Source organism: Nerophis ophidion, linkage group LG28, assembly GCF_033978795.1.
Source record: "Nerophis ophidion isolate RoL-2023_Sa linkage group LG28, RoL_Noph_v1.0, whole genome shotgun sequence".
Classification (NCBI taxonomy): domain Eukaryota; kingdom Metazoa; phylum Chordata; class Actinopteri; order Syngnathiformes; family Syngnathidae; genus Nerophis; species Nerophis ophidion.
The window spans coordinates 18,937,265-18,964,025 of NC_084638.1; the positions used below are offsets into that span (position 1 = coordinate 18,937,265).

The 26,761-nt window shown below is 39.5% G+C and overlaps 2 protein-coding genes and 1 long non-coding RNA gene across 6 annotated transcripts in view; 2 read left to right on the forward strand and 1 right to left on the reverse strand.

Annotated features, from left to right (window-relative positions):
• Positions 1 to 3,847, forward strand: part of LOC133545390 (gastrula zinc finger protein XlCGF57.1-like) — a 179,611-nt gene extending 175,764 nt beyond the window's left edge. For all 4 annotated transcript variants that reach the window (XM_061890913.1, XM_061890912.1, XM_061890915.1 and 1 more), the window contains one exon: positions 876 to 3,847. In XM_061890913.1, the coding sequence (XP_061746897.1) occupies positions 876 to 2,716 (1,841 nt within the window). In that variant the 3' untranslated portion in view covers positions 2,717 to 3,847. The remainder of the gene's footprint in view (positions 1 to 875) is intronic.
• Positions 3,848 to 8,434: 4,587 nt separating this feature from the next.
• Positions 8,435 to 20,148, forward strand: LOC133545507 (uncharacterized). The gene is made up of 3 exons (XR_009804853.1): positions 8,435 to 8,850; positions 9,912 to 10,143; positions 17,696 to 20,148. It is a non-coding gene; the product is annotated as an uncharacterized LOC133545507 (long non-coding RNA).
• Positions 20,149 to 24,785: 4,637 nt separating this feature from the next.
• The window catches only part of LOC133545435 (oocyte zinc finger protein XlCOF22-like), a 28,018-nt gene continuing 26,042 nt past the window's right edge, over positions 24,786 to 26,761 (reverse strand). The window contains exon 3 of the mRNA XM_061891036.1: positions 24,786 to 25,615. Coding sequence (XP_061747020.1) covers positions 25,548 to 25,615 — 68 coding nt within the window. The 3' untranslated portion in view covers positions 24,786 to 25,547. The remainder of the gene's footprint in view (positions 25,616 to 26,761) is intronic.

The window sequence follows — 26,761 nt, forward strand, 5'->3', positions numbered from 1 at the left end:
AAATATCGTCTCATTCTCCTAAAGCCAATATCAAGGAGCCTTTGGTGAGCTGACCGTATCGTCACACCCTTAGTTGAAAGCACATCATCCCCATGACAGGACACTTCCACGTGATGTAGAACAGGAGTACAACATTTTAAACATACACACACATATGAAGAATATTAAAAATAAATATATTTGGTGGCCAAACAAAATACTCGACCAACCAATGTTTGGTATGGGCGATATGACCTCAAATCTATATCCTTAAAACAATATACGTCACAATGTATAATTTGATATATGATTGATAAAAGAATAATTTCAAAGCTGGTTACAAAAGCTCCTAATTTGGAAGCTGACATATGCAGTAACATATTGTGTCATCTGCGATGAGGTGGCAACTTGTCCAGGGTGTACGCCGCCTTCTGTCCGATTGTAGGTAAAATAGGCACCAGCGCCCCCGCGACCCCAAAGGGAATAAGCGATAGAAAATGGATGGATGATATTGTGTCATTTCTAATTGTATTATTTTGTCAAAACAATTATTATTAATGTACTTGTTTATTTACTGTTAATATCTGGTTACTTTATTTGAGAAAATGATACTGGAAATTATGTAATATTTTACTGCATATTTCAGCAACTAAAGTAGGAGCCTGTATTAGTAATTATATATGATATAAAATATCGCATAATCTATTTTAAACCATATCGTTCATCCATAGTAAAAAGTCCTGTAATCATGGTTTTTGTTTCTTTTCCTGTGAATAATGTTGTAAAGAGCAGCGTGTTTGTGCGTCAGTTCATTCGATAACTTCGTTTTCCTAAGTGCATGTTAAAGTACTGAATGCATTGTGTGACTGAGCAGAGATGGTGTGTTTGTCTTGCAGACGTCTGTGAAGAACATCTTCACCCTGAGCAACAGAAGTGGAGCTTCAGGATGCGGACGGAGGAACCACAGCCCTCCCACATTAAGAAGAAAGAGGAATACCCACTGATCCCCCATTTTAAAGAGGAAGAGGAGGACCCACTGAATCCCCAATTTAAAGAGGAAGCGGTGGATCCACTGAGCCCTCACATTAAGGAGGAAGAGATGGATCCACCTACACCCCGTTTTAAAGAGGAAGAGGAGGACCCACTGACACCCCATTTTAAAGAAGAAGAGAACCAACTGACACCCCTTTTTAAAGAGAAATCGGTGGATCCACTGACCCCTCAAAATAAGGAGGAAGAGGTGGATCCGCTGACCCCTCACATTAAGGACGAAGAGGAGGACCCACTGACCCCTCACATTAAAGAGGAAGAGGAAGAACACAGCATCAGTCAGCAGGGAGAGCATTTTGAAGAACTGGAGGAGGTTGATGTCACCAAGATGCCAGTGACTGGTGTCCCTGTGAAGAGTGAAGGTGATGAGGTCAAAGGTGAAAGTGAGGAGAGGGGTGGGGGGGAGCCTCCAAGCAGCAGCTCAACACAACACATGACAACAGAAGCTGATGGAGACCACTGTGGAGGATCACAAGCAGACAAGCTCTTAGCTCCACTATCAGATAATGAGGACACAACGTCACACTCTCCTGACACTGATGATGAAGACTCTAAAGATGATAAGACATGTCACACTGACAACACTCACTTCAAGTGTTCTCACTGTGACAAAACTTTTAAATACCATAGTGATTTGAAAAGACACATGAGAACACACACTGGAGAAAAACCCTTTTCATGCTCAGAATGTGGTAGAGATTTTAGACTAAAAGAAATGATGAAAGAACACATGAGAATACACACTGGAGAAAAACCTTTTTCATGTTCAATCTGCGGTAAAGATTTTACTCAAAGGCCACATTTGAAAACACACATGAGAATACACACTGGCGAAAAGCCTTTTTCCTGCTCAGAATGTGGTAAAAGTTTTGGAATAAATCGAAGTTTAAAAATACACATGAGAACACACACTGGAGAAAAACCTTTTTCATGTTCAATCTGTGGTAAAAATTTTACTGAAAAGCAAAGTTTGAAAACACACATGACAATACACACTGGAGAAAAACCTTTTTCATGTTCAATCTGTGGTAAAAATTTTACTCATAGGCAAAATTTGAAATCACACATGACAACACACTCTGGAGGAAAACCATTTTCATGTTCAATCTGTAGTAAAAAATTTACTCAAAGGCAATATTTGAAAACACACATGAGAATACACACTGGAGAAAAACATTTTTCCTGCTCAGAATGTGGTAAAAGTTTTGTATTTAATGAAAATTTTAAAGTACACATGAGAACACACACTGGAGAAAAGCCTTTTTCATGTTCAATCTGCGGTAAAGATTTTACTCAAAAGCCCCATTTCAAAGCACACATGAGAATACACACTGGAGAAAAACCTTTTTCCTGCTCAGAATGTGGTAAAAGCTTTGTAATAAATCGAAGTTTAAAAGTACACATGAGAACACACACCGGAGAAAAACCGTTTACATGTTCAGTATGTGGAATAAGTTATAAAGAAAGACGACAATTAAAAATACACATGATAAAGCACTCTGGTGAAAAACCATACTCCTGTTCAAGCTGCAACAAAAGCTTTTGTCACAAAAAATCTTTTACAGTACACATGAGAACACACACAGGTGAGAAAATGTTGAGTTGCAGTGTGTGTGGTGAAAGATTCTCTTTTAAGTATCAGTGTAAGAAACACAAGTGTGCTGGTGAGAACAGCAGCAGCAAATGAAGATGCAGGATTTGAAATAAACTGTCAAGACTTTTAACTTTGACTTTCTAACAACATCAGCACATATAACATGTGTGATACCATTGTTGTGTGTGTAATACAATCTTGTTAATATGATTCTCACATTTATAGATTAGACACTTCAGATCAGTGCTTTTATTTCACGGTGGCAGAGGGGTTAGTGCGTCTGCCTCACAATACGAAGTTCCTGCAGTCCTGGGTTCAAATCCAGGCTCGGGATCTTTCTGTGTGGAGTTTGCATGTTCTCCCCGTGAATGCGTGGGTTCCCTCCGGGTACTCCGGCTTCCTCCCACTTCCAAAGACATGCACTTGGGGATAGGTTGATTGGCAACACTAAATTGGCCCTAGTGTGTGAATGTGAGTGTGAATGTTGTCTGTCTATCTGTGTTGGCCCTGCGATGAGGTGGGGACTTGTCCAGGGTGTACCCTGCCTTCCGCCCGATTGTAGCTGAGATAGGCGCCAGCGCCCCCCGTGACCCCGAAAGGGAATAAGCGGTAGAAAAATGGATGGATGGACATGAGTTAATATACACATTTGTGTACTTTAAAATGAACAGAACAATTTGACTGAAAGGGTGAGAATAAACAGTACATAAAATATGTTACATACAATAAACATTTTATGTGTATATATTCATAATTCAGTCTTATACTTATTTATAATATTGTTTTATATGTTTTTTGAAATAATGACGTGTTACATATTTTGTTTTGTAATTGTGGATGATTCCATAGATGAACTCCTTTATATGATGTACATATTTGTTTTACATGTGTTCATACCTTCGCTTTTGAGTACACATAAATCCCTCTTAGTTCATATTTACTGGTTCACATCTGAAACATCTTCTGGACCACTTCTGGAAGCATATTATTATTTACTTTATACATCATTTGAACACTTGTCTTGTATACAATTTGAAAACGTGTTACTTTTTGAATCCTTTGTTGGGTCTCTATAATCCATTCTTTGAATTATCTTTATTACTCCCTTGTGTAATATGAATATTGTTGTGTGATTGTTTTATACGTATGTCCCCAGACCTTCATGCAATAAACAATGTATGTTTCAACTAAAGTTGGGTACAATAAATGTTGTTAATATTTGTGGGTATGTATTTTATTCTATTTAGTTTCACAGTCAATTTTGTAAATATTTTCTTTATGTGACTTACATGTAGTTTCGAGCTTACTTCATTATCTGGAGTAACTCAGCCTGGAGAATGTGTGTAATGTTGAGATGTATTGAAGATGACTTGGTTTGTTTGGATGTTGTCAACCTGTCAATTGTTCTATTTAAACATGTTGTCAGATCTCGCGAGAGAAACAAGCAACCAGCTCTATTACTTATTTTTCTTACTGGCACTTTGCAGCCACGACTGGAAAAGTTCATACTGCCACCTACCGGACTGTAAAATGTAGTGTGGGCCATAAAACATAAGGAGGAAATCCTATTAAAAGCCTGTGGAGGGAAGCAATACACCTAAGAAGAAGAAGAACGAGAAGAGAGCAAGATGGCATTAGATGGAGAAAGTCTAAACGTGGGCAATGCCGTCTTGTATTTGTAATCAGTGCATATATGTGCACATATATGTCGTTTTATATAGACTGCCTTTTATTTTGTTTCCCGAGTATCCTGGTTCCTTGATTTTTGTAAGTACAAATAATCTTCAATCGCACTGCTGGATCTGTTTGAAGTACTGGGTGGATAGCGGTAAAAGGAACAATATGTGACAAGGAAGGCTGTGCATGGTGTGAGTCAGACAAGATGCCCGCGCCCCAAGTGGAACAAACATTTGAACAAAGGGGTTATAGGAACAATGGTAAATGGGTTACACTTGTATAGCACTTTTCTACCTTCAAGGTAAGTCAAAGGGCTTTGACACTATTTCCACATTCACCCATTCACACACACATTCACACACTGAATGGTTGGAGCTGCCATGCAAGGCAATAACCACGACTCATCAGGAGCAAGGGAGAAGTGTCTTGCCCAAGGACGCAATGGACGTGACAAAGTTGGTAGAAGGTGGGGATCAAACCAGGACCCTTCAGGTTGCTGGCAGGGCCACTCTCCCAACCGCACCAACCCTTTTCAGTTTTTATGCAAGCGACTCTGACTTTGACTTAACTCTCTATTTTTGGAGGTAAAACTCTGGAGCTTTTGAAGTGAATTTCTGGTCTAGTCATCCTCATCCGGACAGAAGGGCAACACGGCAGTGCGGCTGGATCAAAAGAGACGTCGGAAACGCTTTACTGGAGCAAAAGTCGCTTTATTACCAGCGAGCGTCATTTACACAGGACTGCAGTTACTGGGAGGAGGTCAGGTCAAATATGGAGGACTCCTCTCCCGGAGAAGCCAAACCATCTTTTTAAAGAACACTGAACTGCAGTGTTGGGACTTTGTAACGTGTTACTGTAACGCCGTTATTTTCGGCGGTAACTAGTAGTCTAACACTTTATTTTATTATATTCAGTAACTCAGTTATTGTTACAACAGGATGCGTTACTGCATTATTTTACGTAATTTTTTATGTAGTATTGTGGAGAAACTGAGATGATTTGAGTGTGTTTTACTGGAGAGCTGCAGAAGAAGCGCGGGGGAAAAAGCGCGCAGTGTGTGTGAGTGTATGTGTGTGTGTGTGTGTGTGTGCGTGTGCGTGCGTGCGTGCGTGCGTGTTTGTGTGTGTGTTTACTTAGAAGACATCATTTTGGAGCCAAAGTCGAGTTTCTTCTTAACATGGATATATTCTCAGTACTTTTCTTTTGTCAAGCACCGAGAAAAGAACATTTAAGTTAAATGCAAGTTGTGTCTTGGATCAAAGATCCTATCTGCTGCCCAAAACAGCAATTCAAATCTGCTGAAACAGCTACCAGAGCAACATGCTTCAACGAAGCTCGTAAAGAGAGACACACTTCACCTTCACCTCCAACACCATCGAAGCATCAGCGGCTGGATTTTATCAGAGGGACTGCTAGCCAGGACAACATTGATAGAGACATCGTAGTGTATGTGCTAGAAGACATGCAGGCTATTTCTACAGAGGAGTCACCCGATTTAAGTCAGCTAATTAGCATGATATCGGGCGTCAAACAGCAAATGGCATGAAAAATATGTTCCACGTACCTGGACACAGTGGACAGTGACTACATAAAAATGTATAGCAAGTTAAAGAAGACAAACTAAGCTCTGCCTCTGCATGCTCATCATTAATCACTGAAGGTACACACAATCTGTCAATTCTCTTATATACTCTTTCATTCTAGACTTCTAGAGTGTTTGATTATCACATTCCTGTAAATGTATAGACTATAACGTTCACAAACATAAAGAGGGATCCTAGTGGGCCAGGCCAATATTTCTTTATCTCTAACCTAAAACTGGGGACATGTGAAGAGTGTTCTGGGCTTCAGTAAAGTGTTGATCTCATGAAGTCATGATTTTATTTCACAATTCCTTGAGGGAAAAAAAATACCCGGTTAGGCTTTGTGTATGTCATGTGTGCCTTCCTTGAGTGAAGCCAGGTTTACAGCTATGTTGTGCCATATTTTTGTGCTGTTTGTTACATATGTATGTTATGTTGCAGCTATTTAAAATCATTTTGTCGATTTTTTCTGGCCTGAAATGAATTGGCCCTTTGAAACATATCTTTGTCTTTGTGTGTTGTATCTAGATAACATTGCTTAGCAATGCTCAGTGATGCAAATGCATGTCAAGTTGATCAACAGATTGTATTATTCTCCAGTGCAATAACAGTACTGAAATGAAGGTTAAAAGGGCATTAATGGGAGCTTTAAAAATAAAAGAAGTAACTAAACAATTACTTTTCACAGTAACACATTACTTTTTGGTGTAAGTAACTGAGTTCGTAACTGAGCTACTTTTGATATAAAATAACTAGTAACTAACTAGTTACTGGTTTTCAGTTACTAACCCAACACTGTGTGTCAAACTACATATATATATATATATATATATATATATATATATATATATATATATATATATATATATATATATATATATATATATATATATATATATATATACACATATATATACATATATATATATATATATATATATATATATATATATATATATATATTAGGGGTGTAATGGTACGTGTATTTGTATTGAACCGTTTCGGTACGGGGGTTTCGGTTCGGTACGAGGGTGTATCGAACGAGTTTGTATTATAAAGTCTTAACAAGCTGATCTGCTTTCTGCCTCTGTCTGAGCAGTGAGCACCCAGCATTGGCCCGCCCACCCAACCATCTGATTGGTTACATACAAAGCCAATCAACAGTGTGTATTCAGAGCGATGTAACAGCCAATCAGCAGTGCGTATTCAGAACGCATGTTGTAAATGCTTCATTGTCGAGCAGACATGTGTTTAGCAGCGGACATCGTACACTCCCCAAATTATAAAAAACACTTTTCAGTCACAACTAATACAAACATCAGTATGAGCCTGTTGACATTTTAGAAACTTAAACTGCAGTTCACAGTTCTGGCTTGAGGTGATGTGAAGGCTAATTAGCTTTTAGCGTTATGTTAGCTCATTTTGCTGTGTGTGCATGTGTGTGTGTGTGTGTGTGTGTGTGTGTGTGTGTGTGTGTGTGTGTGTGTGTGTGTGTGTGTGTGTGTGTGTGTGTGTGTGTGTGTGTGTGTGTTTGTGTGTGTGTGTGTGTTAGGGGCAGCAAAGCCCTGTCTGTCTGTTACTTCACATGAACTAACATGAACTCCATAGATTTCCGGGATGAAATGTCTCTCCTATTGCTATTGTACTATTTTTTCAGCAATAGTTACATTAATCATACGAAATATAGCAGCCTAGTTTTCAATGTTAGGGTGCCTGCTATCACATGTTGACAAAAATATAACATTTACATAATAAAAGTCAACTACAGGCTTCCCAAATGCTGTAATAAATCCAGCATGATGAGTTGACTTGAAACTGTTTAATGTTGCACTTTTTATATGTAGAAGAAAAGTTTTGTCATTTTATTTAATCAAAACAACAAATTGAGGCAGTTTAATGTGGATTAACGTGGGCAGAATTATTATAGTGTTCCCAATTTTAAAAGGATAAAGCCATTGTTTACAAATTTGGTGCATAAATAACCAAAAAAATTATATTTGTTTGTTTTCTTAGTGTACCGAAAATGAACTGAACCGTGACCTCTAAACCGAGGTACGTACCGAACCGAAATGTTTGTGTACCGTTACACCCCTAATATATATATAAATATATATATATATATATATATATATATATATATATATATATATATATATATATATATATATATATATATATATATATATATATATATGCATAGATTAATAGATATAATATATATAATGCCAAAGAAAATTTAAAAAGAACATGAAAACCTTCCACATTCTAAAATACATTATAAAAACGGAATGAATTAATGTATTTTTTTTGCTTTCCTTATGTTACTGTCGTTTCAAAACATTGAGAAATATTTGAATATTTTTACGAAAATAAGCTGTATGTCTTTCTTTTGAAAATTTGAAATGGACAAGCGTACTTTTATTTTCAGAGTAAGTAAATAGTATACAACAAAATAGTTTTACCGTCTGGTTGTAGTTATTTCTCTCGCGAGATCTGGAAAAGAGCTGGTTACTTGTTTCTCTCGCGAGATCTGACAACACTGCGCGCGAACCAAACACAGGCTTTAACAAGATGGCGTCTGACGGTTAAGACGTTATTGCAGGCGTCACAGTTCAGTGTTCTTAATCTGTGCTGCCATGTACACATATATGTCCTTTATTAGATTCTAGTAAATAGAGTAAACATCGTCAATAACTGTTTGCATCCGGTTATATTAGTCTGAGCGCACTTTGATTCTTCTCGGGCTAGCATAGCTTGCTAGTTAGCTTAGCTTGTTATTTGCTAACAAAGAGAGGCGGAAGTGATCAAAACACATCGCTAAGCAGAGATGAAGTGTGAGTGTAAAGTGTTGTGATTGTGTGAAAATGTGCGAAAGAACAATAGCAGAGTACGAGGAGGAACTTTGTCCAACACAAGAGGAGAAGGAGCGACAACAACAAAAACATCAAGTTGTGTTACACAGAACAGGTTTGTTTACTTCTTACTCTCACATCTTTACTAACTTTACATTTCATTATTAACACTATTCTTGAATAGATTGTCTATACGAAGATGAATTGTCATGTGAGGCTGATGCACTGATTGTTTTACATTGTTCATAAAAACGAGACAGTTTTAGACACACAATATTCATGAGAGATTTGAAGTTCCTCTCAGTTTGTAACAATGTGCATCAACATGTTTACACAAAACTCACACAGTCACCGGGGGAATATTCCAGAGAGCAGGTTAAGTGCAAAGTCCTGAGTATGTAAAGCTTGAGAGTTTAACCTCCAAAAACAAGAGAGGTAAGACAACGTCAGAGTCAGTTAACATGGTAACTGACACTAAACTTAGCCTGCTAGCTGGCAGGTTTGACAAGTTATATATTTGTGTAAAAGCTATACTGACCTGTTATTTCCTTCATATTGGTGCAGGCATTAACCTACTACATCCACCTACTCAGTGGCCTAGTGGTTAGAAGGCTGCCCTGAGATCGGTAGGTTGTGATTTCAAACCCCGACTGCGTCATACCAAAGACTGTAAAAATGGGACCAATTACATCCCTGCTTGGCACTCAGCATCAAGGGTTGTAATTGGGGGTGAAATCACCATAAAAATTATTGCCAGACGGGCCCACCGCTGCTACTCACTGCTCTCCTCACCTCCCAGGGGGTGATTATGGGTGATGGGTCAAATCTAGACAATAATTTCGCCACACCTAGTGTGTGTTTGACAATCATTGGTACTTTAACTTTTTAATGTGGCAGTGATTGTCGAAAAAACAAAGCCTGCTCTAAAGATGACATCTTGATCTCACACCATCTCAAACCGATTGGCCGTTCATTATTAAGTGAAGTGTCTTATAGTCGTTTAAATTTGTCTTTAACCAAGCAACACTATGTTTTATCCAGTTACTCAATTAATCGGAAACATTTCCCGTAGAACACTTGATTAATAACATTTTCAATAGCTACAGCCCATTATTTCCTGTACGATTTAATATTTAGCATGTAGGAGTTAAAATGTGTTTTGTTTGTGTCCTGTAGACATCCATCAGCTGATTGAACACCAAGAAGAATGTCTCCCTCATCTACAGGGGGGGCAGTTTCACTTTAGAGGATCCACAGCCCTCACATTTTAAAGAGGAAGAGGGGGGAGAGTGTCCTGTAGGGCAGGAGGAGGCGGATCTCAGCAAGTTTCCAGTGACTGTTGTCTTTGTGAAGACTGAAGAGCATGAAGACAAACCACCTGAGTCCTCACAGCGTCATCACAGTCCAAGTAAGCACAACATCCACATATCATGTAATACAGGGGTCACCAACCTTTTTGAAACCAAGAGCTACTTCTTGGGTACTGCATAATGCGAAGGGCTACCAGGTTGATACACACTTGAATAAATTGCCAGAAATAGCCAATGTGCTCAATATACCTTTAATAAATAAATCTATATATATAAAAAAATGGGTATTTCTGTCTGTCATTCCGTCGTACATTGTTTTTCCTTTTACGGGAGGTTTTTTTGTAGAGGATAAATGAGAAAAAAAACACTTAATTGAACGGTTTAAAAGAGGAGAAAACACGAAAAAAAATTAAAATTAAATTTTGAAACATAGTATATGTTCAATTTCGACTCTTTAAAATTTTAAATTCTACTGAAAAAAATGAAGAGAAAAACTAGTTAATTCGAATCTTTTTGAAAAAAAAAAATAATAATTTATGGAACATTATTAGTAATTTTTCCTGATTAATATTAATTTTAGAATTTTACTGACATTTTTTAAATAGGTTAAAATCAAATCTTCACTTTGTTATAATATATAACAAATTGGACCAAGCTATATTTCTAACAAAGACAAATAATTTCTTCTAGATTTTCCAGAACAAAAATTTTAAAAGACTTTGAAATAGGATTTAAATTTGAATCTACAGATTTTTTAGATTTGCCAGAATAATTTTTTTGAATTTCTATCATAATAAGTTTGAAGAAATATTTTACAAATATTCTTCGTCAAAAAAACAGAAGCTAAAATTAAGAATTAAATTAAAATGTATGTATTATTCTTTACAATAAAAACATAAATCTACTTGAACATTGATTTAAATTGTCAGGAAAGAAGAGGAAGGAATTGAAAAGGTAAAAAGGTATTTGTGTTTAAAAATCCTAAAATCATTTTTGAGGTTGTATTTTTTCTCAAAAATTGTCTTTCTGAAAGTTATAAGAAGCAAAGTAAAAAAATAAATGAATTTATTTAAACAAGTGAAGACCAAGTCTTTAAAATATTTTCTTGGATTTTCAAATTCTATTTGAGTTTTGTCTCTCTTTGAATTAAAAATGTTGAGCAAAGCAAGACCAGCTTGCTAGTAAATAAATAAAATTTAAAAAATAGAGGAAGCTCACTGGTAAGTGCTGCTATTTGAGCTATTTTTAGAACAGGCCAGCGGGCGACTCATCTGGTCCTTACGGGCTACCTGGTGCCCACGGGAACCGCATTGGTGACCCCTGGTCTAATACAATGTTTGTGACACATGTTCATGTGGGGGCCACATGTATGACTAAAGATGAAAATAAACTTGCTTTTTAACACCACCATTTAAAAGTGAATGCTAATCAATCATCAACAATGTAATTGCTGGGTTGTAACCATGTGACCTAGAGGCCGTCCTCCTTACCTCACGTGGTCAAATGAAGGCAAACATTCAATATGACTACTGTTTATTTACCTTAGCAGCACATATGTCAGCATATTTCAAAGGTTTAGTGGTGAAGATTAGGGATGTATTTGTGTATACGTGTATTTGTATTGAACCATTTCGGTACGGGGGTTTCGGTTCGGTTCGGAGGTGTACCGAACGAGTTTCCACACGAACATATTTACCTAAAGTCTTAACAAGCTGCTCCGCTTCGTTCTGCCTGTCTCTGTCAGTACTCTACACAGCACCCAGCATTGTACCACCCACACAACCATCTGATTGGTTACAGACAGAGCGGTAACAGCCAATCAGCAGTGCATATTCAGAGCAGTAACAGCCAATCAGCAGTGTGTATTCAGAGCGCAAGGAGTCAGTGCTCCACCGTCGTCATGAGCAGGTAGGTGTTTAGCAGGTAAGCATCAGGCAGCGGACTCTCCGAAAATTATAATAAACACCTCCCAGTCAACTACAAACCCTGTTTCCATATGAGTTGGGAAATTGTGTAAGATGTAAATATAAACGAAATACAATGATTTACAAATCATTTTCAACCCATATTCAGTTGAATATGCTACAAAGACAACATATTTGATGTTCAAACTGATAAACCTTTTTTTGTTTTTGTAAATATTCATTAACTTTAGAATTTGATGCCAGCAACACATGACAAAGAAGTTGGGAAAGGTGGCAATAAATACTGATAAATTTGAGGAATGCTCATCAAACACTTATATGGAACATCCCACAGGTGTGCAGGGTAATTGGGAACAGGTGGGTGCCATGATTGGGTATAAAAGCAGCATCCATGAAGTGCTAAGTAGTTCACAAACAAGGATGGGGTGAGGGTCACCACTTTGTAAGCAAATTGTCGAACAGTTTTAGAACAATATTTTGTCAACGAGCTATTGCAAGGAATTTAGGGATTTTACCATCCACGGTCTGTAAAATCATCAAAAAGTTCAGAGAATCTGGAGAAATCACCGCACGTAAGCGATGATATTACGGACCTTTGATCCCCCAGGCGATACTGCATTAAAATCCAACATCAGTGTGTAAAGGATATCACCACATGTGCTCAGGAACACTTCATAAAACCACTGTCAGTAACTACAGTTGGTCGCTACATCTGTAAGTGCAAGTTAAAACTCTACTATGCAAAGCCAAACCCATTTATCAACAACATCCTGAAACGTCGCCGGCTTGGCTGGACCCGAGCTCACCTAAGATGGACTGATGCAAAGTGGAAAAGTGTTTTGTGGTTTGACGAGTCCACATTTCAAATTATATTTGGAAACAGGGGACGTGGTGTCTTCCAGAACGAAGAGGAAAATAACCATTCAGATTGTTGTAGGTGCAAAGTTCAAAAGCCGGGATCTGTGATGGTATGGGGGGTGCATTAGTGCCCAAGGCATGGGTAACTTACACATCTGTGAAGGCACCATTAATGCTGACAGGTCCATACAGGTTTTGGAGCAACATATGTTGTCATCCAAGCAACGTTATCATGGACGCCCCTGCTTATTTCAGACAGACAAGTGTTACAACAGCGTGGCTTTGTAAAAAAAGAGTGCGGGTACTTTTCTGGCCCGCCTGCGGTCCAGACCTGCCTCCTATCGAAAATGTGTGGCGCATTATGAAGCGTAAAATACGACAGCGGAGACCCTGGACTGTTGAACGACTGAAGCTCTACATAAAAAAAGAATGGGAAAGAATTCCACTTTCAAAGCTTCAACAATTAGTTTCCTCAGTTACCAAATGTTTATTGAGTGTTGTTAAAAGAACAGGTGATGTAACACAGTGGTGAACAGGTCCTTTCCCAACTACTTTAGCATGTGTTGCGGCCACAAAATTCTAAGATTATTATTTGCGAAAAAAAATAAAGTTTTTGAGTTTGAACATCAAATATCTTGTCTTTGTAGCATATTCAACTGAATATGGGTTGAAAAGGATTTGCAAATCATTGTATTCCGTTTATATTTACATTTAACACATTTTCCCAACTCATATGGAAACGATGTTTGTACTAGTAACATCACTATGAGCCCGTTGACGTTCTAGAAACAAACAGCAGCTCAGCTCGCTCGCAGTCCTGGCTTGAGGTGAAGGCTAATTAGCTTTTAACGTTAGCGCATTTTGCTGTGTGTGTGTGTGTTTTACAAACAGCAAAGCCCTGTCTGGTATTTCACTTTTCCTTATGTTAAATGAAGAGTTTCTGTCTCCGATAGTTGATATAATAATGAGTTTTTTAGGTATTTCCAAGATGGCGCCAGTATGTGCTTTGGTCTGCCGTCTCTCGCTGTCAGCTCTGTTCGTTTTTGTGTTGTTTGCGTCTATTTTCGTCTCTGTCGGCTCACTGCTTGTGTATGACGAAGAAGGCCTAGCAAAGGATGTACTACCTGAGGAAACTTAAGGTGCCGACCAAGATGCTGGTGCAGTTTTATTCAGCCATCATCGAGTCCATCCTCACCTCCTCCATCAGCGTGTGGTTTCCAGGTGCCACAGTCCAGGACAAGCATAGACTGCAGCGCATCGTACGTGCTGCTGAGAAGGTGATTGGCTGCAAGCTCCCATCCCTCCAGGACCCGTTCTCCTCCAGGACCAGGAGGCGTGTGGGTAGGATCACAGCTGTCTCTTCTCACCCTGGACACAAACTATTCTCCCCTCTCCCCTCAGGCAGGAGACAACGGTCCATCCAGACCCACACCTCCTGCCACCTGAACAGTTTTTTCCCCTCGCCCATCAGACCCATGAACAACAACAAGATCTGATAGCTCACTTAGAGCTCATCCTATTACCTATTCTGTCTTTTATGTTGCACAATTGCACCAAGAAAAATTCCTAGTTTGTGAACCCGTTCTCAAACAATGGCAATAAAAACTATTCTGATTCAGATTCTGATTCTGACCGCCAAACACTGTTGAATCTTTGCCCCTCTCCCACTGATATGATCAACTTCGACATTGGTTTTTCAACGTCCCGGTCAGCTTTTTCACCTGGCCGGATTCCTGCTTTCCTTTCCCGTCTCCTGGCTCCTCTCCCCCAGCGGAAGTGTCTCCGGCGCCGCGGTAAAAGTGGCGGCCAGCTGGTGAAAGTTAGGGCACTCCTGGCCTGGCTTCTCGTTGCTTCCCAAAGGAGGAATGGTGTGGTATCCGGTCTCCTGCTCCCACGCTCGCTGGATCCCATCGGTCCCTGGCTTGTTCCTATATCGTTGGTTTGGAGGATGAGGCTTGCCGCCGATGCTCCTGCTGTCCCTGCACGGGGTGGATTCCCGTCACCTGCGGGCTGGCTGTCGGTCCCCACCTGGATTAGCTGCGGCTTTGGACGTGATGGCCCCTGCCAGGTTCGGTCTTGTGAACGCAAGATCTTTGACAAACAAAACGTTTATCCAAAGGATTTCTTCACTTCCCGCGGACTTGACTTCCTCTGTGTGACGGAAACATGGCTGAGAGCCAGTGAGTCCGCCCCTCTTAATGAACTTCTGCCTCCGGAGTGTTCCTACTTTAATTCTCCGCAGTTGTCCGGCCGAAAAGGAGGAGGATTAGCAGTGGTCTTTAAAAATGACTTTAAATGCCGTCAGATCCGCCTGCAATCCTCCTTTTCAAGCTTTGAACTATGCATGTTGGAACTGGGTTTTTCTGATGTCGTCCTGTGTGCCGTCGTCTATCCACTACCCAAGTACCACAAAGACTTTATAGCTGACTTTTCTGAATTTCTGGCTGAAATCCTGCCTAAATATAATCTTGTCCTTATTGCTGGTGATTTTAATATTCACACCTGAGCCCAGACGAGTTGCTTTCCAGGAGCTTCCTTAATGTAATTGACTCATTTAACTTTGTACAGTCTGTGTCTGGTTCCACACATGAACGCAGGTATAAACTCCATTTAGTGCTCTCGTACGGTTTGTGTGTTTTTAATTTGGACATTGGCGGCGCTGTGTTCTCTGATCATATTCCGATCCGGTTTGATATTCCCACTCAGTGTCCGGTTACATTGTGTGCTCAACGCTCTTGCATGTTTAATTCTTCGTCTCCTGCTCTGTTTTCTCTTCCATTTTTTAGACTCTTTTGATGATAATTCTGTAGCCTCTGTATGTCTGAATACTGAAGAGATGGTTTCTGGGTTCAGCTCTTATTTGTTTACAAACACTAGACATGATCGCTCCTTTCAAGTGCCGCCGCTCTAAAGCCACGCCTCAGCCCTGGTTGAATGATGTCACTCGTGCAGCCAGGCGCAGGTGTAGGATAGCAGAGAGAAAATGGAAAAAAGACAGGCTGCATGTGTCCTTTGCCTTTTTTAAAGAAAGCCTGCTTTCCTTTCAGATGAATGTAAAAGCAGAGATGAATATATGTCTATCTCAGATTATATTTTCTAACTGTAACAACCCCAGAGCTCTGTTCAAGACCATTAACATTGTCATTGATGCTCCCAAATGTGATGGTTTTGATGCTTCTTCTGAATTCCATGAAAGTTGTCTCCACTTTTTCACTAACAAAATTGTGTCAACTAGAGCCAGTTTATCTCAGCCTTCCTATGACCTTTCTATTCCTCTGCACTTCTCTTCTATTTTCCATCAGTTTGAGCCGGTGTCCTTTTCCTTTCTAAAAGACACGGTTAGTCATATGAAGCCCTCTGGTTCTCCTGCAGAGGCCCTCCCACCTTGCCTGTTTAAGGAGGTACTTGCTACTATTGGATCATGTGTCCATCAAGTGTCCGTAACATTATCAATAGTAGCCTCTTTTCTGGAATGGTACCAGCAGAGTTTAAACATGCACCCCTCTCTCCTCTCCAATCTCAGACGTATCTCTAATCTTCCATACATTTCCAAAATACTGGAGAAGGTTGTCTACAGTCAGTTGTTGCCCTTTTTAGAGCATAATGGTATCACTGAGCTGTTCCAGTCCGGTTTTAAAGCCCTCCACAGCACAGAGTCAGCGCTTCTAAAAGTGTCGAACGATATCTGTCTGTTGCGTTCGACACTGTCGACCACGCCACCTTAATCACTCGTCTTGAGAACTGTGTGGGCATTAAGGACGCCACCCTCAACTGGTTCCGGTCGTACCTGACTGACAGGAGTTTTTGTGTAAAAATAGACAACTTTTTGTCTTCCACAGCTCTTCTACCACATGGGGTCCTCCAGGGCTCAATCTTTGACCCTCTTCTATTTGCGCTTTACCTTCGCCCCCTTGGTTCTGTTTTTAGGAAGCACAGTATTGCATTTAATTTGTATGCTGATGACTGCCAGATCTACTTTCCCATGGCACAAAATAACACGGTCCAACGTCTCATTGACTGCCTGCACGACATTAAAGCCTGGCTTTTAGTTAACTTCCTGAGCCTAAATGAAAACAAAACAGAACTTTTGTTGTTTAGTCCAAGTCGCTCTCCCTCCCCTCTGCACTTACGACTACTGTACGTAGGCATTTATCTCGACTCGTCTTGACTACTGCAACGCTCTGTACGTAGGCATTAGCCAGGCCTCCCTCGCCTTCCTGCAGCTTGTGCAGAACTCTGCTGCTCGTCTGCTAACACAGACCCGCAGGCGTGAGCACATCACCCCTATACTAGCGTCCCTTCACTGGCTCCCTAGGCTCTACCAAATCAACTATACTACTATATCTACTATTTGTTTTCAAATGTCCAAACAACCTCGCTCCAACATATATCTCCGACCTCCTTTTGGGGGGGGGGGGGGGGGGGGGGGGGGGGGGGGTAGTAATGTCAGCTGCTGTTGACGGTCCCTGACACAAGGCTGAAGCTTAGAGGTGACAGAGCTATCGCAGCTGCTACTCGCAAACTCCGGAACAACTTACCTTTGCGTGTTAGACAGGTCTCCTCTCTTCCTGTTTTTAAAACACTCTTAAAAACACACTTTCAATCCATGGCCTTTAACATTCTGGGATCTCCATCCTGCTATGGAATCCCATTATGCACCTGCTGTGAACCTGTTTCTAAGTTTTATTTCTTTATTTATGTTTTATCATGCATTGTTTGTGTTATGTTGTGTTTGCTAGTTTCCCTTGTATTACCTTTTAACCTGCCTTTGTGGTAAATATTAAATGTGCTTTATAAGTAAAGTTGATTTGATTTGATTTGTGCAAAGCTGAACTTTTGTAAAGAATGTTTGTGTTCTCCTGTACAGCAGACGTTGAAGAAGAACCTCTAACCCATGAGCAGGAGAAACCAAAGTCCCCTCACATACACAAGGAAGAAGAGGTACAACAATACCAACACATTAAAGAGGGAAGAGAGGAGCCACAGCCCCCCCACATTAAAGAGGAAGACGAGACGCCACAGATCCATAATGTTAAACTGACCCTTCACATTAAAGGGCAAACGGAGGACCCACTGATCTTACACAGCAAAAATGAAGAAGAGGACCCACTGACCCCTCACATTAAAGAGAAACAGGAGGACCCACTTTCCCCCTGCTTTAAAGAGGAAGAGGAGGACCAAGAGCCGCCGCAAATTAAAAAGGAAGAGGAGGAACACACCATCAGTCAGCCTAAATGGTTGGAGGAGTTCCCAGTGACTGGTGTCCCTGTGAAGAGTGAAGATGATGAGGTCAAAGGTGAGAGTGAGGAAAGGGGAGGGGGGGAGCCTCCAAGCAGCAGCTCAACACAACACATGACAACAGAAGCTGATGGAGACCACTGTGGAGGATCACAAGCAGACAAGCTCTTAGCTCCACTATCAGATAGTGAGGACACAACGTCACACTCTCCTGACACTGATGATGAAGACTCTAAAGATGATAAGACATGTCACACTGACAACACACGCTTCACATGTTCTCTCTGTGACAAAACCTTTAAATACCACAGTCATCTCAAAACACACATGAAAATACACACTGGAGAAAAACATATTCCCTGTTCAATCTGTGGTAAAGGTTTTGTACAAAGTCCCCATTTAAAAGTACACATGAGAACACACACTGGTGAAAAACATTTTTCTTGCTCAGTATGTGGTAAAGGTTTTACACAAAGTCAATATATGAAAGTACACATGAGAACACACACTGGTGAAAAACATTTTTCCTGTTCAATCTGTGGTAAAAGTTTTGTAGAAAGTCGCAATTTGAAAAGACACATGAGAACACACACTGGTAAAAAACATTTTGTTTGTTCAGTCTGTGGTAAAGGTTTTACACAAAGTCAGAATTTAAAAGAACACATGAGAACACACACTGGTGAAAAACCTTTTGTCTGTTCAATCTGTGGTAAAGGTTTTAAAGAAAGTCGACATTTGAAAATACACATGAGAATACACACTGGTGAAAAACCTTTTATCCGTTCAATCTGTGGCAAAAGTTTTGTACAAAGTCCCCATTTGAAAGTACACATGAGAACACACTGGTGAAAAACCTTTTTCTTCCTCAGTATGTGGTAAAGCTTTTGTTCTAAGTAAACATTTGAAAGTACACATGAGAACACACACGGGTGAAAAACCTTTTGTCTGTTCAATCTGTGGTAAAGGTTTTACACAAAATCAGAATTTAAAAGAACACATGATAAAACACACTGGTGAAAAAACCTTTTTCCTGTTCAACCTGTGGTAAAGGTTTTACACAAAATCAGAATTTGACAAAACACGCTAGAACACACCCCTGTTAAAAATCACATTCCTGTTTAATCTGCAACATAAGTTTTTTTCATCGATAAACACATGAGAAGACACCCAGGAGAGAAAATGTTGAGTTGCAGTGTGTGTGGTGAAAGATTCTCTTCTAAGTACCAGTGTAAGAAACACAAGTGTGCTGGTGAGAACAGCAGCAGCAAATGAAATTGCAGGATTTTAAATAAACTGTCAAGACTTTCATTTTGACTTTCTAACAACATCAGCACATATAACATGTATGACATTATTGTTTGTTTAACAATCTGTTTAATATGCTTCTACATTTATGGATTAGATATTTTATATTAGTGCTTTTTTCAGTCAAGCACATGCATTAATATGCAACATTGTGTACTTTTGTTAAAAAATGGACAGAACAATTTGAGTAAAAAGGTGAGAGTAAACAATAAAACACATATTTTTTACATGCAATAAACATGTTGTGTGTATGTTCACACACACACACACACATATATATAAATGTGTGTGTGTATATATATATATATATATATATATATATATATATATATTCGTCATTAAATTTTAGACTTATTCATATGAAGTATTGAAGTATAACATATCTAATTTCTAATTGTTAATAATCCCATAGATTAGCACTTTTATACGTTATACATATTTACTGGTTCACATCTGAAACATCTTCTGGACCACTTCAGGAAGCATATTATTATTTACTTTATACATCATTTGAACAGTTGTCCTTTGTACAATTTTAAAATGTGGAACTTTTTGAATCATCCGTTGGGTCTCTTTAATCTATTTTATTCATCATTGTTATTACTCTGTATTATGATGATTGTGTTGTGATTGTTTTATCTGTATGTCCCCAGACCTTTATGCACTATAAAAGTGAGAAAAATGGCAAAAAAAAAAAAAAAGTTCTGAAAGGATGGTTTTGTTCTTACAAACTTACATTTGTGCATATACCAAATAAATCCAGTATTGTGTTTTAAACATTTTTTTTATGTTTTTTTAATTTTTTTAACATCCCAAAAACAACATCAATATCAGTCAAAGTTTAAAGCCAGTATTGTACATCATCCCACAGAGATTTACTTTGCATACATTCTTAAAATAAACGGTTTATTGTGTTTCCCTATCACAGAACGAACAAGTGTTGTCTTCAATTGCAAAAGTGGTCAATTCTGTCTTTTTATTCTTAAATTAACTATTTTGCCTAGAGAGAATAGAAACTTTTAAGTTATGAGTATTTTTCTTGTTCCAGGTTGTACTTAATTAATATTTAAATAATAAACTATTTTTATCAATCAATAAATGCATCAGTGACCAAATGCCTTTTTCAAACTATTGCTGTTCAAAGATGGATTAGTTTCTCATTTTAATATAACAACAATTCCATAGTGGAGTATTGTGTGTGATGAAGTTGTGTTTGTAAATTTGTTTCCATTTGTTTTTCATTTGAAAAACTGAAATCCAAAAACATCCCTCACATCCACTATAGCTCTGGTGGGAGAGCGTTAAAATGTGATCATCTAAAGGTTTAACCTCAATACCTTAAACATAAATTGTTAGACAGTGTATCTGTATGACAGTTGTGGTTAATCTTTTGCTGTAGGTGTGTTGGATGCACCCTCACATCACACTGAGCCCAGCTTTATTGCTTTCAGTTTCAAGTTATACAGTCCAAGAAATACCCCTAAGGCAACAAATTTGTGTTTGAAACAGCCCAATGTAAGGGTCAGTTAAAGACCAAACATTGGCTTAAAGGGGAACATTATCACAATTTCAAAAGGGTTAAAAACAATAAAAATCAGTTCCCACCTAGCTATTGATGCTATTCATAGCCATAGCATGGCCGAATAGCTGCGTTAGCATCGCCGGTAAAATGTGCGGACAAAACGATCAGGACTTTTGCATCACTTGACACTGGAGCAACTTAAATTTGTCGATTGGTAAGTGCTTTTTTCGCATTAAATGTGGAAGGAAACGTAATATAGTTGCAAATGCATCTGCAGGTTATCCATACATCTCTGTGCCATGTCTGCCTTAGCACCGCCGGTAAATAGCATGTTAGCGTTGATTAGCGTAGCATGTTAGCGTCGATTAGCGTAGCATGTTATCATCGATGAGCTGGCAGTCACGCCGCAACCAAATATGTCTGATTAGCACATAAGTCAACATCAACAAAACTCACCTTTGAGATTTCATTGACTTTATCGTTTTAAATGCATCTGCAGGTTATCCATACATCTCCGTGCCATGGCTGTCATCGTCGGTAAAATGTGGAGACACTTTGGCACATTCAATGGGGGTCTGGTGGCCGACACTTCCGCATCTTTGGGCCAGTTGTGCAACTTGAATCCCTCCCTGTTAGTGTTGTTACACCCTCCGACAACACACCGACGAGGCATGATGTCTCCAAGGTTCCAAAAAATAGTCGAAAAAACGGAAAATAACAGAGCTGATACCCAGTGTTTGTAATGTGTTGAAAATGAAAATGGCGGCTGTATAACCTCGGAGACATCACGCTCTGACGTCATCGCAAAAAGAGCGATAAACAGAAAGGCGTTTAATTCACCAAAATTCACCCATTTAGAGTTTGGAAATCGGTTAAAAAATAGATGGTCTTTTTTCTGCACCATCAAGGTATATATTGACGCTTACATAGGTCTGGTGATAATGTTCCCCTTTAAGAAGCTGGTGGAACCCTGCACTACTGGGAGATATAATGGCCAAATCATCAGCGTACATAAAGTGGTTGATTAAGGTGTTCCCCATGATGCATCCTGTTCTGCATTCTCCCACTGCCTTGACAGGTCATCCATAGACAGGCTAAATAGGCCTGGTGATAGAAGCCCACCCTGCCGTACCCCATTGCCAACTCTAAAGGGAGAGGATAAACTACTCCCCCATTTTACCTGCTTCGTTTGCCTGTCGTACCAATATGCCAGAATATACCCGAACACCCCTATGCTTCAGATTGATGAAGAGTTTGAGATGGTTGACTCTGTCAAATGCCTTAGATGCATCAATAAACCCTACCAACATTGTAGGACCCTGCGCTCTGAATTTTTCTACTGCTTCTTTTAAAGCATAAATACACAAGTCAGTGCTGTACTTGTTCTTAAAGCCAAATTGGTTGTCTGCGGTGCAAATAAGATCCCCAATTCTGTATATTAGCACACTTTCCAGTACTTTAGATAGCATGCTGGCTCGGGCGATAGGTTGATAATTGTCCATAGTCCCTACCTTACCAGCCTTGTCTTTAATGACAGGTATTAAAATAACTGTCAGCATAGCAGCTGGCAGGATGCCATGCATTATCAACCTATTGCATGTACATAACACCTTAATGGATGTGTTTGGATGTTTTTTAAGTTCTTTGTAGGCAGAATAGTGCAACTATAATAGCCTCTAATGTAATCATACTTTTGATCGCATTTACTTACTATTTAGAATGCATAAAAAAGAAAAAAATGTGTGTTTTATTGGCAGCCAAAAAAAAAAAAGTGTGGTTCCCTTTTAACTGAAGTGAAGTATATTTATTTAGAGCTTTTCTGTAGTGACTCAGAGTGCTTTATATAGTGAAACCTATTATCTAAATTACATTTAAACCAGTGTGGGTGGCACTGGGAGCAGGTGGGTAAAATACCTTGCTCAAGGACACAACGTCAGTGACCAGAATCAAACCTGGAACCGTCGAGTTGCTGGCACGGCCGCTCTACCAACCGAGGAACGCTGGCCTTATAAAGTTGAAAATTGTATCAAAATCTCATAAAAATCGTAAATTTATCCCAGACATGTCTCAATAATTCCATGAACAATATTTTTATTTTGGAACTTTGTAATGCAACGTGTTTCTATTTACACTTAATAATCACATATTCTTCTCTATTGTTAAAATGTAATCAGCACTCGTTTTGTTGTTTGATACTTTCAATTTAAGAGCTTTAGCAGAGTTTCTGTGGATCGTTAAAAAGCATTACAAGGCATTCAATGGACTTTGCCTAAATTAAGGCCTTAAATGGTATTAAAATGCATTAAGTACGATGACAAGAGGCATAAATATATTCATGCAATCATAGGTTGGGACTGATATAAATAAAAATAAACCTAATAACTTAATTTTTATTGTCATCAATATATTGCTATGTCAGTGTGTTTCCTTCTTGGTCCGTGGATTTTAAACTGGACTAAAAGGTCTCACTCTGTGCATCGCTCTCAGCACCTGAGCATGTTAATTCCACAGTAGACTTACATGAACAAAGTGAGCCTCTTTTCAGTCATTCACAATCTTTGTTTCGGCTCCGTGCAATTCTCCTCCACACATTTTCCTGTGTGCCGTAGTGTTAGCGACACTCACTTTAATGTTGGAGATGGAAATAGTCATTTTAATACAAAGCTGTAATACCGGCCCCCACATAACTGCCCAGGATATGCCTGTTATATGATTCTTTAATTTTGAACCTTTTAGAATCAGCATGTTATCGTCCATTTGTGTCAAGGAAGTGAAATTAGGTCTGAAAACCTTTTGACAAGTTGACTTCATGTCCATTCGAACTTTTCAAAGTGTAGAATACCATCCGCCTTAAACAGAATATTCTACTTTGAAAGTAAACAGGATTATTTATTTTGTGTTTATGCATGACTTCCTGTCCCACACGAGCAGATTTTAGCTCAATTGAACCACCTTGTTGTGTCGACCACTATATATAGAAGCCAGGTGGTGAAAACTGAAACGTTGACTTGCTAACAAAAAAGGGAATGAGTCTGTCGCCGTGGTGCCGCCGTTCCACATCCAGTGGAAATCCTGGTTACACTTACAAACGTTGCTTGGTGAGTTCAATGACGAAACCTTACTTCGGGTTCAAGGGACGAAGTAAAAGGAAACACCCTTTCTACCCACAGCACTCGCAGTGAGCGATCTCGACCACAAGATAGCGTCATAGCAGAGACAACAATACAGAATACAGATTTACACTGTAAACGACCTAATCTTTTCTCCAAATTTATAGGATAGGACAGGTCTTTATTGTCATTGCACAAGTACAACGCAACTTTGTTTTCAGCACAAACCTGTTTAAGATTAGACAAACAGTGTACAGGGTTACAGAACAAGAACGCTGATGGGTCGCCATCAGCGGTATACATCAGTAACTGACATTAAAACCACAAGGGGAACTGGAGCCAGCTGAACTCAGGCAGCAGGGAATTTATCGCAATACAGATTTTAGGCCATATTGTCCACCCCTCGTAAAAAGTGGTCTTATTTTCCTGTGAATAATTTGTAAAGAGCAGTTTGTCGTCACACCGTGGTGAGGGAAGTGCTGTTTTGGGGTTGTCTGGCAAACCTCCTGTTTTATTTTGAAAATTCTAATTCTCCTCTCGTTTCAGGCCACTTGCCCTTCCTCCTGTGTCACTGGTCCTGATTGCCTGATTGTGCCCACCTGTGTCACCCTCCCTCATGTGTATATAGTCCTCGTCTTCCCCTGTCTTGTTGCCAGAGTATGTTGTTTTGCCATGTACCTCCAGCCTTGTCCACGGCCTTGTCCACGGCCTTGTCCACGGCCTTGTCCCCGGCCTTGTCCCCGGCCTTGTCCCCGGCCTTGTCCCCGGCCTTGTCCCCGGCCTTGTCCCCGGCCTTGTCCCCGGCCTTGTCCACGGCCTTGTCCACGGCCTTGTCCACAGCCGTGTTCATAGCCTTGTCCACAGCCTTGAACCAAATTTGATAAGTATTGTCTCGCTTTATTTATTGATTTCTTTGTTCTCTCTGAGAGAGTGATTTTATTTTGCTAAAGTTTTTCGGTCAAGTCTTTTTGTATCAATTCCATAGTGCCTCGTGTTCCTTTTTTCCTCCTTCTGGAGCGCTTTTAGTTTGCAGGCTTCTCAACAATTTATAACATACTTTCTGTTTATCGCTTCTCGACTCCTCTGCATGAGTGATTTACCTTTTTGTGGATAATCATAGATTGTTGTTTTTTTTATCGTTATTAGACTCGTATAGAACTTTTGCTATTGCCTTTTTCCTCCTTATGGAGTGATTTTATGTTTATTGAAGTATGCCCTATGCTACATATCCTTTGTTTCTTGAATATATCATAGATAGATTTTGTAGCCACTTTGTTTTAATCACTCTGTCCAAGAAAACTAACTCAATAAAGTCAGAGTCAATTGTCATTTTTTTGCACCTGATTCCTCATTGTCGCCAAGCCCTAACAGTTGTTTGTTCAATTCATACAATAACTTGTTTTTTTTAAGTTCATGTGAACTTACTGACTCAATCCGGACGTTTCTCAAGCATGTTTTTCATTTTGTGTCCTGCAGACGTCTGTAAAGAACAACTTCTGCCTGAAAAACAGGAGTGTGGCTTCAGTATGGCGAAGGAGGATCCTTCAAAGAGGAGGACCAGGTGCCACGGACCCTCTGGCGTCACCTTTTCCTCTTTGACACAGACCCTTCCCTGTAAAAAGGAAGAGGAAGACTCAGTGACCCCCCCCCCCCCCCCCCACATTAAAGAGGAAGCGATGGAACACAGCATCAGTCAGGAAGGAGATCATCTTGAAGGACCGGTGGAGTTCCCAGTGACTGGTGTCCCTGTGAAGAGTGAAGATGATGAGGTCAAAGGTGAAAGTGAGGAGAAGAGAGAGGCGGAGCCTCCAAGCAGCAGCTCAACACAACACATGACAACAGAAGCTGATGGAGACCACTGTGGAGGATCACAAGCAGACAAGCTCTTAGCTCCACTATCAGATAGTGAGGACACAACGTCACACTCTCCTGACACTGATGATGAAGACTCTAAAGATGATAAGACATGTCACACATGAGAACACACACTGGAGATAAACCTTTTTCTAGTTCAATCTGTGGCTTATCTTTTACAAGGAAGGACAATATGAAAGATCACACAAGAACACATAAAGGAGAAAAAACGTTTTCGTGTTCTTTGTGTGATTCGAGATATGCACGAAGTCGAGATTTGAAAAAAACACCTGAAAAGACACACTGGAGAAAACCTTTTTAAGTGTTCTGTGTGTAATTCAAGTTTTGTCGAAGATGAACATTTGAAAAGACACATGAGAACACACACTGGAGAAAAACCTTTCACCTGTTCACTTTGTAGTAAAGGTTTTGCACAAAGTCACAATTTAAAAGTACACATGAGAACACACACTGGTGAAAAACCTTTTTCCTGTTCAACCTGTGGTAAAGGTTTTACACACAGTCAGAGTTTGAAAGAACACATGACAATACACAGTGGAGAGAAGCCCTTTTCGTGTTCAATTTGTGGTGAAGATTTTGTACGTCGACAGTTTGTAAAAGTACACATGAGAACGCACACTGGTGAAAAACCTTTTTGTTGTTCAATCTGTGGTAAAACTTTCACAGAAAGTCATTGTTTGGATAGACACACAAGATCGCACACTGGTGAAAAAGCTTTTACCTGTTCAATCAGTGGTAAAGGTTTTACAGAAAGTCAATATTTGAAAGTACACAAGAAAACACACACTGGTGAAAAACTTTTTTTCCGTTCAATCTGTGGTAAAGGTTTTACAGAAAGTCAGAATGTGAAAAGACACATGAGAACACACACTGGTGAAAAACC